The sequence below is a fragment of the Quercus suber genome, unplaced genomic scaffold, assembly GCF_002906115.3.
Source record: "Quercus suber isolate HL8 unplaced genomic scaffold, Cork oak 2.0 scaffold_79, whole genome shotgun sequence".
In the NCBI taxonomy this organism is placed as follows: domain Eukaryota; kingdom Viridiplantae; phylum Streptophyta; class Magnoliopsida; order Fagales; family Fagaceae; genus Quercus; species Quercus suber.
The window spans coordinates 1779165-1795367 of NW_027069544.1; the positions used below are offsets into that span (position 1 = coordinate 1779165).

A 16203-nucleotide genomic window follows, 5' to 3' on the forward strand; every position below is an offset into this window, starting at 1 on the left:
AAATGCTAATTCATAAGTAATTTAAGTAGCCACTCTGAACACTTCCTGGTGCTTTTGGGAAACAATTTTTAATTCAATTTACAATTATAACTACAGAATATTTTCTTTAGTGCCTCCATTATGGTTTGAATAACTAAAAGATTAGGCAATTTTACACACCAAAAAAAAAATAGGCGATTTTTTTTTTCTAAAAGTCGTTGATAATGGAATATGCACAGAGAGAGATGACATGGGACAGCCATAAGAATTTCCCGCTTAGGGGTTTCAGTGAACAAATTACAAAATAGTGGATGGCTGGACATAAGTGAAAATCTGATACAATATAAAGCTGTAAGGGGCTGGTGAGGAAGAAAATGATGAAAACAAAGATAAGGGAAGAGAGGGGAGAGATAGAAGCTAGCATCCATTTCTTCAACAAAATCAAATCACTTCCATAAATCAAACTATGTTTGGGTACAACAAGTCATCTTCATAGACTCAAAAACTTTCCCTGCTTCTAATAGGATTAAAAACAGTCAATCACATGGAATTCCTAATATGCACATCATATACTTGGTTAAAACTCTAGGAACTAGAGTTATTTAAACTCAGATAAATCACAAATATATCCATAAAAATATCAAAAATAAAAATCTTCACAGGTTTTCCAATAACATTATGGCTGTGTTTGTTTCAACTTCAAACCACTTCCGGAAATCAATTTCCGTAAAATTGATGTGTTTGGCTGCTTAGGAAAATTGGGTCAACGGAAACCCATTTCCCCTTTGACCGAAAATGAGCCCTCTGCTGGTGGAAATAGATTTCACCTTCTATTTTCACTTCAAATTGCATTTTCCGGAAAATTGAGAAACGGAGAGAACAAACCCACGAACAAGCCCAGTCGAACGAACCCACGAAACAGAGAGCACGAACCCAGGAAACGGCGCCATCGCCGAGCCAAGCCCAGCACCCATCGCACCTTGCCGTCGCACCGGTCTCGCACCCCGCCGTCGCACCGCGCCGATCAATCAAAGGGAATCGCAGCACCACGCCGATCGCTCCATCGCCGCTCGACCCAAACCCATCACCTCCTCGATCGCGCCATCGCACCTCGTCGTCGACCCAGACCCATCGCACCTCCTCGATCGCTCCATCGCCGCTCGACCCAGACCCAGAACCTCGATCGCGCCATCGCACCTCGAGCTCTCTCTTCCTCGATCTCTCAGTTGCTTTTTTTTTTTTTTTAAATTTGATTGTTGTTGTTGTTTTTTTTTTTTTAATTTGATTGTTGTTGTTGTTTTTTTTTTTTAATTTGATTGTTGTTNTGGGGGGAATATTTTTACTTGGAGAGCACTCTTGCTGGAGTGCATGCAAAATGGCACTTAGAAGTCCAAGGATAGTCTTTGTTTTCCCTGTTCCTGGGGGCCCCTAAAAGGAAGCATATGGTCAGTATCCATGTTTTACAGTACCTAAAACATAATTTAACCAAACCAGAATGGCAAAAATAAAAAATATTCTTGTTACATAAAACAAAACACTATTTTCTGAGTAAAGAATGACAGGATGCTCTTTGTTAATAATTTGTATTCTCAATGTTCATACAAGCTCGTTCAATTTTTTTTATTGGTAAATTACTCGAGTATCTGTTGGGTCTTAAATCCATGACCTCACCTTCGACCTTGATCTTACAAGGAGATAGACAGAAAAGACTAGAAAAACAATCTTTCCTACTTATGTATGTAACCAAGTGGCCACCTTTTGCATTTATTTTAAGGATATTAAATTGAAAATTGATCTTGAGACATTAAATGCTAATTCATAAGTAATTTAAGTAGCCACTCTGAACACTTCCTGGTGCTTTTGGGAAACAATTTTTAATTCAATTTACAATTATAACTACAGAATATTTTCTTTAGTGCCTCCATTATGGTTTGAATAACTAAAAGATTAGGCAATTTTACACACCAAAAAAAAAATAGGCGATTTTTTTTTTCTAAAAGTCGTTGATAATGGAATATGCACAGAGAGAGATGACATGGGACAGCCATAAGAATTTCCCGCTTAGGGGTTCAGTGAACATAAGTGACAAAGGATACATATAAAGCTGTAAGGGGCTGTGAGGAAGTCAAATGATACTGATAAGGGAAGAGAGGGGAGAATAGAAACATGATTGAAAACCAAATAACGGAAGAGGGGTGAGGATAAAGCTACATCCATTTCTTCAACAATTTTTTTTTTTTTTTAATTTGATTGTTGTTGTTGTTTTTTTTTTTGATGAACTGATTGTTGTTGTGGTTGTTGTTGCCGGAATTTGGTGGTGGTGTTGTTGTTGTTGCTGGAATTTTTGTTGCTTTTATTGTTGTTGTTGTTGTTGTTGTTGTTGTGTTGATATGAAAAATTTTCCGGAAAATAGCATTTTAGAATACATCCAAACACATAAAAATATTTTCCACAACAATTTTCATAATTCACCCAAACACTTAAACATATTTTCCTTTTCCGGAAAATAACATTTTCGGAAAATATGTATTTTCCGGAAAACGTTTTACACGAAACAAACACAGCCTACAATCAACCACTACACAGACAGATCCATGACTCATAAACCAACTTATAAACTTGAAACCGACATAACCCTCGGCACTTTGTGAGGTGACCAGTGACCTCCAAAACCATGCAGGAATCTTCTCAATCAATGTCTGAAGTGGGTTTAACACATTAAAAAACCTCAAATACTGTAGCACAAAAAAAACAAAGAAAACAGATTCTAAATCCTGTTCCCATGGCTACATTGATAGCTTTGGTAACATGCACTAGCTAGAAAGTGCTAGTAGCAATCTGACATCACCAATCTATAATTAGAAGTTTGGATTAACGACTATGGCTATCAGTGTGGTTGTCTGTGTGGCTCCTTGCAGTTCTCCCTGTAACACCAACAGTAGATAGGCACCGAATTGTCTCACAACGTTCTAACGAGCTAAATTTAAGGAGTTGTCAGTTTGAAATCCTATTTTGGAGAAGATAGAAAGGAGATTAGCAAGGTGAAAGAGGTTGTATCTATCTAAGGGGGGTAAGGTAACTCTTATTAAAAGTACTTTTTCCTCCTTACCTACATACTTCCTTTCCCTTCTGCCTTTACTTGGGAATGTGGCAAATCGTATGGAGAAGTTACAACGAGATTTTCTGTGGAGTGGTATTAATGGTGATTCTAAATTACACTTAGTCAGTTGGGCTCAGGTTTGTAAGCCGTTGCAGGTTGAAGGGTTGGGTATTAGACGATTGAGGAGTTTTAATTCTGCCTTGTTAGGAAAATGGTTATGGAGGTATGGCATGGAGACCAATGCTCTATGGAGGAGGGTTATTGAGGTAAAATATGGGAATGATTGGGGTGGTTGGTGCACGGAAAAGGTGACCAGTGCTTATGGTGTTAGTTTGTGGAGACATATTAGGAGTGGTTGGATGAGTTTTTCTAAACTACTTCTGTATGATGTGGGGGATGGTACTAGAGTGAAGTTTTGAAAGCATGTGTGGTGTGGAGATCGTACTCTACAAGAGGCTTTTCCAGAACTTTATTGTATTAGTAGAACAAAGGATTCTTTAGTAGTGGAGGTTATGTGTTGTTCTGGTGGGAGGATTCATTGGAATGCTAAATTTCATCGTCCTCCACAAGATTGGGAACAAGAATCCTTTGATCTATTTATGGATATGGTCTACTCTTCGACGGTACGGGGATTGGGTCCGGATCGGGTGTGTTGGAAGCCAGCAAGGAGTAGAGGTTTTGAGGTTAGAGGATTCTATCTTTCTTTCTACCCTCCTACCATCTTATCCTTCCCTTGGAAGATGATTTGGAAATCGAAGGTTCCTCCAAGGGTAGCTTTCTTTTCATGGTCTGCTTCCTTAGGTAAGATTTTAACAACAGATAACCTTCGCAAACGACATGTGCTAGTTCTTGATTGGTGCTATATGTTTAAGAAGTGTGGGAAATCAGTGGATCTTCTTCATTGCCCCATTGCTTGTGAGTTGTGGAGAATTGTGCCTCATTGCTTGTTATGGTGTATTTGGCGCGAAAAGAATGCTAGAAGCTTTGAGGGATGTGAACGCTCTATGTTAGAGATTAAGTCTTTCTTTTTACACACTCTCCTCGATTGGAGTGTGGTCTTTTGTCATTTTTCTTGTTCTTTCCTTATTGTTTTATTTGATCGTTGTAATCTTGGTTATTGATTTATGCCCCCATAGTACATTCCCAATGTACTCGGGTTGGCTGTTTTTCATTTTTTAATAAAATTTTCGTTACTTATCCCAAAAAAAATAAAACGTTCTATACCCCACTCATGTCCCACTTGATCACGAAAAACCGAGTAGAAGATAAAAAATGGAAAAGCATGTTGTAAATAAATCTAGAAGAAACTCAAGAAAACATAATACAAACCTGAATCAGAACAAAAGCTTTACGTGCTAGACCAGCCTGCAACAGACAATAACACTCAAAGCAACAGATTAGCATAATCCTTAAATATTAAATAAAAAGATAATGAAAAAAAGATGGGGACAGAAAGAGAGTTGAAAAACTGTCATGGGTTGTTGCAACATGTAAGCAACACCATGTTAGGGTAGTAGCAATCATATTAAAAATGCATGCAATTGATAATCATATTTAATCATTTGAGTAGTGTGTTACCTGTATGGCTTCTTGTTGGGTTTCATTATGATTGTCTTTTATATATTCCTCTAGGAACTTAGAAATTTTCCAACCCTGGTTGTCAGAACCAAGACCTTTTTCAGTAGCTGATAATATTAGATCCTTAAAAGGGAGAGAGCCAATTGACCACATAGCCAAATATTCACGAGCAATAGTTGATAAACTGCAGATCTGCAAGATGTATTCCATTCATTACTTGATAAACGACCAGTTCACCAGCAAGGATGATAACAAACTTCATATAGGATAAAGTATGGTTCAATGAATATTTTGATTGGCTATGTACAAAGAGAAAAAAGATCTTGCCAGCCTGATGGACAAGATCAAACAAAACTGCTTAAAATATTAGGGTACCGTAAGCAAGAAGCTGAGCTGTATCAACAACAAATAGAAAGATCACTACAAGCATTATATTAGTCTAAACTAAAAATCAGTAAAGCAAAACACCACTAATGATCATCCTTATCAATCAAATTCCATATAAAATTAACAAAGCAACAATTATGTTCGGGTTTAATTACTACAATTCCCATTCACTATTAAATCTGTAGATTTTATTTTTTGGTTGAGGAATGGTTTGCAAAGTTAAATTACAAAGACAATTAATTCATAAAATCTTATATGTTGGAGGTTCTCGCTCAAGAACAACAAGTAAAAACGAGACCCCAGGAACTGAGTTTTGAATCTCTCTATAGAAAGTTCCGGTTCAACAAACATCCTCCTATCCCTTCCCTCCTTACATGCCATATTAAAACCAGAAGGGGCAACATTCCAAGCTTTATTCCTGAAGTCTTGGAGCTTCTTCGTCAACAATAAAAAAAATCTTTTCATCTTCTTCAGCATCACTCACTTCACTACAAAAGCTACAAATAGCTACTGCACAACGCAATAGCAAATGGTCCACATTTTCACCACTTCTTTTACACAAAATACACCTGTTTCCCATCACCATACCAGTTTTGATAAGATTATCCATAGTTAGAATTTTCCCTAGGCCATGATGCATACAAAGAAAGCTACCTTCATAGGAATTCTTACTTTCCAGACTGCCTTCAAAGGAAAATCAGAGTAGGCAACACCACATAAAATATCTAACATTTAAACACTTATTAAGTCTCCAATGCTATCGTTCATACCTACTTAATTCCGCGCTGAGTATACCAATTCAAAATACTTACACCTAAGTAAATCACAAAATCTTCAAAATGAGGACTGCAACATATTTGTCCTTCCTAGTCCTTCTCAAAAGGCTTATAATATCACAAATTGCTATCAAATCTCTGTAAAAAAGTTGGCAAGAAAGAGTTTGAGGAAAAACAAGATTAAATACCAAAATATTCAAGAATTGTGGTCGAGTTTCAATGTGGGGCCTTCTTGGCACCTTTCATGGGCTACTTTATTTATTATTTAGTCTTGGTATAAAGTTTCTTTAGGTTCAATAGTTTTTTTTTTGACAAGTAATGAGAATTATATTAAACTTGAAGAAAAGGTGAAAACATCAAATACAAGATGTTCATGATGGTGAACACAAAAAGCAGCAAACAAAGACAGCAGAGAAACTAATCTTAAGGGGCACATCTAAGGGAAATAAGAAACTCCCGAATAAAAGAACAATTTGAGGAACCCCAACACCTAGCCCATACAAAAAGAGTACTTTGGCTGAGGGCTTGTAACTAATCAAGCGATTTTTCTAAAGCCTCAAAAGAGCGCCTATTTCTTTCCATCCAAATAACCCACATCAAGCAGCCAGGAACCATATTCCATATATCCAAAGAAAATTTCCCAAATCAATTGTTCCAACAAAACACCAAACTCTCCACTGAACCTGGCATGACCCATTGAATCCCAAAAACTTGTAACATTCGCACCCACAAAGAGTAAGCAACAGGACAATGAATGAGAAGATGGTCCACAGATTCCGTAGAACAATAGCACATATAGCACCTATTTGCCAATGGGAGGCGTTGGAGCATCAAATTATCCAAGGTAAGTATCCGACCATGGGCTGCGGTCCACAAGAAGAAAGCCACCCTTTTAGGAACCTTAACTTTCCAAATATCCTTCCAAGGGAAACTAGAGAGAGAAGTACCCCTAATCTTATTATAAAAAGACCGAATATCGAACTTGCCATTCCTTTTTAGACACCAATGGGGACTATCACACCCAATACCTCTAGGAATCCGAGACTGAATGAAATTTAGGAAGGAGAAAGCAGCTTCTAATTCCCTCTCATGAAAATTCCTATAGAATCTCAAGTTCCAAAACTAGTACCCCCGTCCTCTTGATGACCCAACAAATCAAAAATGTAGGCTTCCTTGTCATGAGAACACACATATAACTGGGGATAGAGCATTTTGAGAGAGGTGTCCCCAACCCACCTATCATGCCAAAAAAGGGTGCGGGAGCCATCCCCCACCACAAGAGTCAAATGATTGGAGAACCTCTCCCAACCATCATTAATACCACGCCAAAGACCACACCCATGGGCTCTTCTACATACTTTAGTATTCCACCCCCCTTGACCCTCTCCATATTTGGTGGCAATAACCCTACACCAAAGATGCGTTCCTTCTTGGCCAAACCTCCATAACCATTTCCCTAAAAGGGCTTGGTTAAAGTGAACTAAATTCCTGACCCCCAAACCACCCGACTCTAGAGGTGAAACACACCTTCTCCCAGGCCACCAAAGAATGTTTAAAACACTCCTCTGAAGACCCCCACAAAAAGTTTCTCTGGATACGCTCCAATCTGTCAGCCACAACTACAGGGATGGTAAATAAGGAAAGATAGTATGTAGGAAGACTAGAGAGGGTACTCTTCAAGAGTGTAAGTCTACCACCCTTAGACAAATATAGACACTTCCAACCAGACAGCTTCTTCTCCATTTTTTCCAAAATAGGATTTCAAATGGATGCAGTTTTGAACGAGGTGCCCAAAGGCATTCCCAAGTATGGGAACAAGTCTTATTTTATTTTGAACAAGTCTTATTTTATTTTTTGAGCCCTTTTTCTATTTGGTTTAGAAGTTCTTAATTAGTTATATATATATATATATATATATATAAGAATAAAAATTACTTATAAAAAAATGCACCAGACAGCATATGGGATATTTACTGTAGCCACAATAAGGTTCAAGAGAAGGTACGAGAATAGTGAAATCCAAAATATTAGAAGCTGAATGTCCGCATAAATGAGCCCATCCAACTGAACAAAGTATATAAAAATTGGAGTTTCACATACATCAGAGATTGATCCAAGCCTTTAAAAGTCCTTGCATTCCTCTCCTTTTATATTGGTTTTCTTTGTTATTAGGGATCCTAGGAGTAGTATTGACAACAACCTATAAAAGAGTCTTGTATATTAGGGTGCTGGCAAGGCAGCTTTGGTCGTCATTGAAATGGTTATATATGGTCCATCATTCCTCATGGCTTAATGTGGTGTCTTTGGAGGGAGAGGAATAGCCGTTGTTTCGAAGATTCTGAGAGATCTATTCCAGACCTCAAGCTTTTCTTTTTTAGAACTTTGTTGGATTGGTTGTTTGCTTTGCAAAACAAATCTTTCCCTTCTCTGTTTGTTTATCTAGATTCTTGCAATTTTTGTGTTTGATCTGTTTGGCTCCCTGTTCGCTCCCTGTGTACTAGGGTCTTTCCCTTTTGATATCAATATATCTTATTACTTATCAAAAAAAATAAAATAAAGGAAAGACAGTGAGACTGATTTTAATAAAACTCCAGGCACTTCTTTTAAGCCTTTGAGGGTGTGATTGCCTTCTCCTACCCAAGTGTGATTGCTTAGCAAAACCTAGATGTGATTGCCTAGTATTTATCTGCCTCTTCTCATTCAATTCACTGCTTTAATACCAAACAGCCATCAAACATATTAAAAAAAGACCCAATCTTTTAATTACCTAAACCTACATAACATGAAACCCTATTCAGGACTTCAAGATCTGATCACAAATTCTAATTTAGTGCTGAATCCCTAGAGATCCTACATCAAAATTGGTATCAAAGTTCATTCAAGCTTTTGTCCAGCATCAATTTTAATCCGCATATATATTCCATGGCACTTGCCCTCCTCACTCTTCTTTGCTTTAAGGTTTTACTTCTAAGGTTAGGGCACAAAACACCATCCATGATTATAAAGGTTTCATATCTACTTGCAAATTTGACACTTTTCAGCGAAAACACAGTGATAAAAAAATAATAAATTTAATTTCAAATGCTTGTCAACAACTCTCGAACATCTCTTTGTGAGGGCATGTCAATCAAATGGACAAGATGATGAAGATTACAATTTCAAAGAGAGAACAATCACAATCATTTTCATATAAAAATTTGTAACCAACTTGAGCTAATATTTTTCTATTAAAAAAAATCTTTTGTCAAATTTTTTACTTGTTATCTTTTGTCATTTTTTTCTGGACTTTTGATAACAATTATGTAAAGACAGGAAAAATAAACAGAAATTTCCTTAGAATTAAACAGTTTCATACTCTGGATTCAAAATTTAAAACAATAATATATATATATATATATATATATAAATAAAATAGAATCTCTTCAGAATAAAGGACTGCATATAAGTAGTTGATCTTAAAATATTCTCTAACTTAACGAGAAAAAAAGATTACCTTTAGACTGTAAAAGAGTTTCTCCACTTCGCTAGTAGGAGAAGTAATCAAAGACCGCATATTTAACAGCCTTTGACAAGATTTAACCACATCTGTATTATAATGCTGTACTTCTCCAGCCAGATACATTCTAAGTCTAAAACGATCATTCTGGCAGTTCTCCACCAATGCAAATGCATATGTTGTTGGAGTCTTGTACCATCTTGAAACTGCAATAAGCAACACTCCAATCAATGAGAGCCCAAGCATTATAAATTAATTTCAGTTACCATATATAAAGCTTCCTTTCGGTTACCAGAGTTCAAGAGAAGAAGAGGAAAAACACAAAATTCGAACCAATATTTCAGTTTATCTGATTATCTTGAATTATATCTTGCAATCAACCAAAGCTAACTAGTTTTTTTTTTTTTTTTTTGCAGAAAATTAACCTTGCAGTGGCCCAAGATTAATTTTTCCTTTTTCAAAAATTTTCTAAGAAACAAAACATGGCATAATATACACCCAAATACATTGTTTCCCAAATGTGCCCTCCCCTCCAACCCCAAAAAAAAAAAAGGAAAAAGAAATGAAAAGCAAGTACACTTTTTCAAACAACCCCATTTTCAAAAAGCTGTAAAATAAGCCATACCAAATGAGCACTAACACAATGAGATAAGCACAATGCAAAACCACCAGACAAAAAGAAAATGCTCAAGAACTGTATGTTAAAATGCATGGAGATATAGAAGTTGAAAGCAAAAACGATCAGATTTCATGTTACCTTTTCTTTTGAAAGAAGCAAAAGATCATTATGTGATATGGACTCTTTAGCATTGTCAGCTGCATAAGTAACTGCCGGTAAGTGAAACCCATCAACCTCATTGCATTCCACCACCAGCCTCCTCTCCCACTCTGACACTGCAATGCCCAAAATACAAAGTTAAAGAGTGTGCATTTGTGAGTGTGTGAATTGCTATCAGTGTCACATTCCATACTTCAAAATTTTATCCAAAAAAAGAGGCAAAAGCAACAAATTTATTGACCATTCTGTGGAGAAAACTGAGGGAAAAGTTAAGAGCTTTCTGGGTCATATTCAAAACCAACCCAACAAAAAAAAGAGAGAAAAAATTTGACAGATACCCATTTGATTGATAAATTCAAAGCAAACAAGAAGATAGAAAAATACCCTCGTCTTCATTTGTCCTCTGAGTAATCTGAGCTTTGATTTCCTCGAAAATAAGTGGCTCAAAAGTAGAGATATAATCTTCCATGTCCTTGTAATTGTCCTTAACTTCCTTGAGCCCAATAGCTCCATCCGCTGCCTTTTCCTTGTCTTTGTTCTTGCAGGATTCCTTAAGGAGGCGGAAATAGTCCCAGCCCAGAACAATTCTGTAGAAACGGAGCATTGGTGATTCATCTTCAAGCTTGTCTCTGTCCACAGCCATGGCTGGCTTCAATTGTGAGAAAAACAAAAGGCGCGGGTTTTGTTCTGCCAAAAACAAAAGGGTTTATGGGGTTGAAGAGTTTAGACGGCCGGGGTTTTGAACTTTGAAGGCCAATGTACTCTCTCTCTCTCTCTCTCTAATTGGAAAAAGAAAAAAATTTAAATGTAATTTTTTTTTTAAAATGTAATTGGGGTGAGGAGATTTGAACATAAATGTGTCCCTTGTAAATATCATAACATATTTTTTTGAGAAAAATATCATAACATATTTTTTTACATTAATTAAGCTATAAAATCTTTCTTGGCCTTTTCATAAAAATATTAAAAAAATCTTTCTTGACCTAGTATTAATAATTGGAAATAGAAAAAAAAAAAATTTATCTTGAATTTGGTTTGGAGTAATTTTCCTCCAACCCAATATATGGCAGTTGAAAAGACCATTCACATATTCTTTTTACTCGCATAATCTTTTTAACTATAATAAATTATATAACTTGCTTAAATAATACATATGAATAATTTTATAAATTATTACGTAGTGAATTGGAGGAATATTCAACCAAACTAGTTTGGAGGAGTATTTAGTCCATTGGAAAAAATTTGGCTCCAAACACATTCAAAACTATTTTCTTCCAACCTATTTTTGGGTAATTAAAGAGATCATTCATGTGTAGTTTTAATTACATGCCTTTTTTAATAGAGCGTGGCTTACTTCTAATATTTTTTTTTAATTGAAACCTCATTTTATTTTAATAAGAAATTGTCACATCTTACTAAAAAAAAATGTCATATCACCCACTAACTTAATAAAAGGTGGAGATTAAAATTTACTACCACTTACCATTGTATGCTTAAAACAAAATGAAATATCCAATTAAAAAAATACTGAAGGCAAGCCAAATCCCTTTTAATAGATTATGTAACTTCTTTTTTTTTTTTTGAGAAAAAGGTAAGTGAAGTTTTTATTAATGAAACAACTACAAAAAACAACCACAAACTTAGGACAAATCTGACTGAAAAACATCAGCCACCTCCTCAGGTAGCGCTTCTACCCTTACCTTAGTATTTGCAAATAAAACTGTTTTTTTAGCTAAACTATGAGCTAATTTATTCCCTTCCCGCCTAACATGTTGAAACATACACCCTCTCAACATCCGACCCAAACACTTAGTCTCTTCAATTATATGACCAAACAACAAATTACAAGGGCCTACTCACTGCAAAGCCTTAATAACATGAAGGCAGTCGCCTTCAACAATGATATTAAACAAGCTCAATTCCCTTGCAAAATTCACTGCCCTCTGAGCTGCCAAAGCCTCCGCCATCTCAACTGACTAGACCTGACAAAAATTCTGACATAATGCCGCAATGACTTGCCTAGAAAAATCTTGGTAAACAACACCATTCGCAGCTGAACCTGAATCTTTGGAATAAGCCGCATCAAAGTTGGCTTTGTAGCAGTCTTCAAGCGAAGGAGACTAGCACACCCTAGGACGAGGATTTGGCACACAACACACTTGAGAATTCACGTCCCAGTACTCTGCCACTAGCTCCCTTGCTTTGTCACCCAGTTCATGTAACAACCAAATAGGTTGATGTTCCCGCATCCAATTTTGACGTTGCCATAAACACCAAGCCACCGTGGCAAATAACGCTATTCGAAAACCCAACCCACCACTAAATAACTCCTCTAATAGCTTAAAGAAGGTTCGACACTTCTTTAGAACCAACGAACGAAACTCCGGGATTGACATCCATACCGAGCGAGCTTGATCGCAAAGCCAAAGGCTGTGCAAAGTTGTCTCTGTGTGGTCACCACAACCATCACACTCCTGACTAATAGGGAGGTGTCTTGCCCGTAAGTTCTGCTTTGTGGGTAATGAATCCTTTGTGGCACGCCAAATGAAATGCCGGATCTTATTAGGAGTCCGAATCTTCCATATCTTCTTCCAAACCACACCATTATTATCTTGAGATGATGAGCTCGACATGAGAAGAGCTTCAGCAAAGATAAGCATATGGTAAGCACTCCTAACACTATATTCACCATCATTAGTCAGAGGCCAAATCAGAGTATCCTCAGCCCCCTTCTCACAAACTTGAATCTGCCGCACCATATCTGCCTCCCATGGAAGAAAACAACTCGCCAAGCAACCTGGGTTCCAAATTCTTGTGTCAAGGAGGAACAAATCACAAACTCAATGAACTAAGGAACTAGCTTTTGGAGATATGATCCTACTGTGGTTCAGATCAGGCAGCCACCTATGTTGCCATACATCAATCAATTGCCCATTACCAACCCTCCAAATTGCCCCTTTCTCAATAACACCCCGAGCTTGTAAAAACTCCGCCAAGCATAGGAAAAACTAGGATGAACTAGAGCCTTAAGAATATTACCATTCGGAAAGTACTTTGCACTAAACACTTTAAAAAGGAAGGAGTCATGATGATGAATAAGACGCCACACCTGTTTAGCTAACAAAGCATTATTAAACTTTTGGAAATCCCGAAACCCCATACCTCCAATTGATTTTGAAGAGCATAATGAACTCCATTTGACCCAATGAATTTTCTTCGCATCACCATTACCCCACCAAAACTTTCGAATCATGGCTTCAATATCCTTACAAAGACTCACAAAGCTTGAACACACTTATTGAGTAGATCGGAATAGATTGAACCACCGGCTTAATCATAATCTCCTGCCCTGCTTGTGACAACAACTTTTCCTTCCAGCCTTGCATACGACCCCATATCCTTACTTTTATTTGGGTAAAACATGTCGTCCTATTTCTTCCAACAAAAGAAGGTAGGCCTAAATATTTCTCATAATGTCTAATAGCAGGGACATTGAGGGCCACTTTTATAGCTTCCTGAGTTACTTCATCTGTGTTTCTACTAAAGTAGAGAGTGGTTTTCTCCTTATTAATCACTTGACCCGAAGCTACCTCATAATAGGCCAGTAGCTCTTGAATTTTATTGCATTCTTCTAAAGTAGTCCTGCAAAAAATTAAGCAATCATCTGCAAACAATAGATGAGTTAGTTTAGACCCAGATCTACAAATTGAGAAGCCGTGTATATCTCCTTTTGTTGCAGCTTTCCGTAAAGGAGCATTCAACCCTTTAGCACAAAAAATGAACAAATAAGGGGAAAGATGATCTCCTTGTCTTAGACCTCTAGAAGGGACTATCATACCCTTTGGCTCACCATTCACGAGAATAGAATATGAAACACTGGTAACGCACTCCATAATCAAAGCCACCCATGTGATCGGGAATCCCATCTTAATAAGAATTTTTTCCAGAAATACCCATTCCACCCGGTCATAAGCTTTGCTCATATCTAATTTCATAGCCATAAAACCTTTCTTCCCTATACAACTATTCTTCATATGATGCAAATCAAATGCAATTAAAATATTATCAGTGATCAATCTATTAACAATGAAGGCACTCTAGATCTCAGAAATAATGGAATTAAGCATGGGCTTAAGGCGATTGGCAATCACTTTACTAATGATTTTATAAATCACATTGCACAAACTTATGGGTCTAAAATTTGAAACCCTTTTAGGATTTTGGACTTTAGGAATCAAAGTAATAAAGGTATGGTTTATAGACCTAAGAATAGATCTCGAATTTAGACACGATAAAACGGCCTGAGCAACATCCATACCTATATCAAACCAATAAGTATGGTAAAATAAGGGCGGCATACCATCCAGACTAGGGGCTTTAAGGGGAGCCATTTCCTTGATTGCCACTCCCACCTCCTCACTACTAAAAGGCCTCTCCAGATCAGCTTTCATAGTCTCAGTTACTACAGCTTCAACCCCATCCAAAACCCTATCAAGGATTCGAAGAAGTAAAGAGATGAGTATAAAAATCAATAAGGAGAGCTGAAAATACTTCCTCATTTTCTTGCCAGACTCCATTCCCATCACGCAAACCCTTAATAAAATTCTTCCTCTTCCTTTGAGTAGCGGTACCATGAAAGAACTTTGTATTTTGATCACCATGCTTCAACCATTGAATCCTAGACCAATAAATTATGTAACTTGTTTAAATAATATATATGGATAGTTTTATAAATTATCATGTAATAGATTGGAAGAAATAGTTCCAAACTAGTTTGGTTGGCACATTAAGGAACATATTGTGTACTTTAATTAAGATAACCTATGAATTCCGCTATATAATGATTGCTCTTTATTATCAGACTAAAACACCAATCAATTTTGGTGTAGGTAGGATTCGAAATTCAGATCTCTTATTCCACAATAAGAGAACCAAGACTTAATTTAAGTAACAAATGTACAACATTAGGTTGCATTGACAAATAAAGTACAAATATTGTTGTCTTCTTTAAAGATAATAAAATTAAATGCAGAGGACCGTAATATATTGCCCTTAATGTACCATACCTAAATCATGTCTTTTATATATATAACATTCATGTTACACCTAACAATTGAAGTTTCATCTTTCAATATTTTTTTGCTGGATGTAAATTTTAACAAATTTACTATTCGATTAGATTTTCCTCTTATAGATTTTAAACTTACAATTTTTCAAGATTATTTGATATCAATAATTATATTATCTAAACGTTTAAACTTCAAGGGCACTTCTTAATTTTATTCAATGAATTATAAACCCTTTTTTACTTCAAATGCCTCACAACTGGCTCGTTAGTATTTTGACCGCATGAATTAACTAAAAATTTTATGTAAAAGAGAAAATACTTTACAAATATTATTAAAATAATATAAATAATTAGTGAGTCGCTTGAAACTTTAATAGAGCTTTATCTCAACCAAATTAATATCATAATATATACATATATTGAACCAAATTGCAAAAGAACCGTATGAAGTGTGTTTTTCTTTTTTTTAGGAGGGAAACGGTATAAAGTCTGTAAGTTTTACTATATTGAAATACAAATTATGATGGATAATCAAAATAAAAATTAAATTTTATTTTAGATTTCTTGGTTTTTGGAAATACAATTTAGTTGGAGTATAATTTAATTTAACTTTTTGTTTTTTTTATACAAGATAGAATTTCTACTCTAGCCTAATCTAAGTGTATATATGTGTAAAGCTCCATCTTAGAGACTTAAACTCCGGCCCTTACCCTTACACCCACAAGCTTTAATACTTGTGGAGTGACCATTGAGCTAAGGGTGTGCGGTGGTAATTTAACTTTTTGTTAGCAACTCGATGGTTCCTAATGGAGACAAATAGGAATTGTAGAGAAATTGACTTAATTTGAGATAGTCACCCTCCATAGAGAAAGAAAGATATTAAGAGAGAGAGAGAAATGCACTAATACACTAAGCAATTAGTTTTTTTTTTTTTTTGAGAAAGTTTTAACCTACGGCGTCCGCTCCTGATGATAGCTCTTTATTATCAGATCAAGACACCAATCAGTTTTTAGTGTAGGTGGGGATTGAACTCCAGATCTC

General features: G+C 36.2%; 1 protein-coding gene across 1 annotated transcript in view; it reads right to left on the bottom strand.

Moving 5' to 3' along the window:
* Positions 1 to 10894, bottom strand: part of LOC112031774 (probable helicase MAGATAMA 3) — a 28056-nt gene extending 17162 nt beyond the window's left edge. Inside the window, 8 exon segments of the mRNA XM_065773730.1 lie at positions 1323 to 1347; positions 1350 to 1407; positions 4409 to 4444; positions 4658 to 4849; positions 9314 to 9510; positions 9513 to 9522; positions 10074 to 10210; positions 10479 to 10894. Of these exon segments, the coding sequence (XP_065629802.1) occupies positions 1323 to 1347; positions 1350 to 1407; positions 4409 to 4444; positions 4658 to 4849; positions 9314 to 9510; positions 9513 to 9522; positions 10074 to 10210; positions 10479 to 10737 (914 nt within the window). The 5' untranslated portion in view covers positions 10738 to 10894.
* Between the last annotated feature and the right edge of the window lie 5309 nt (positions 10895 to 16203).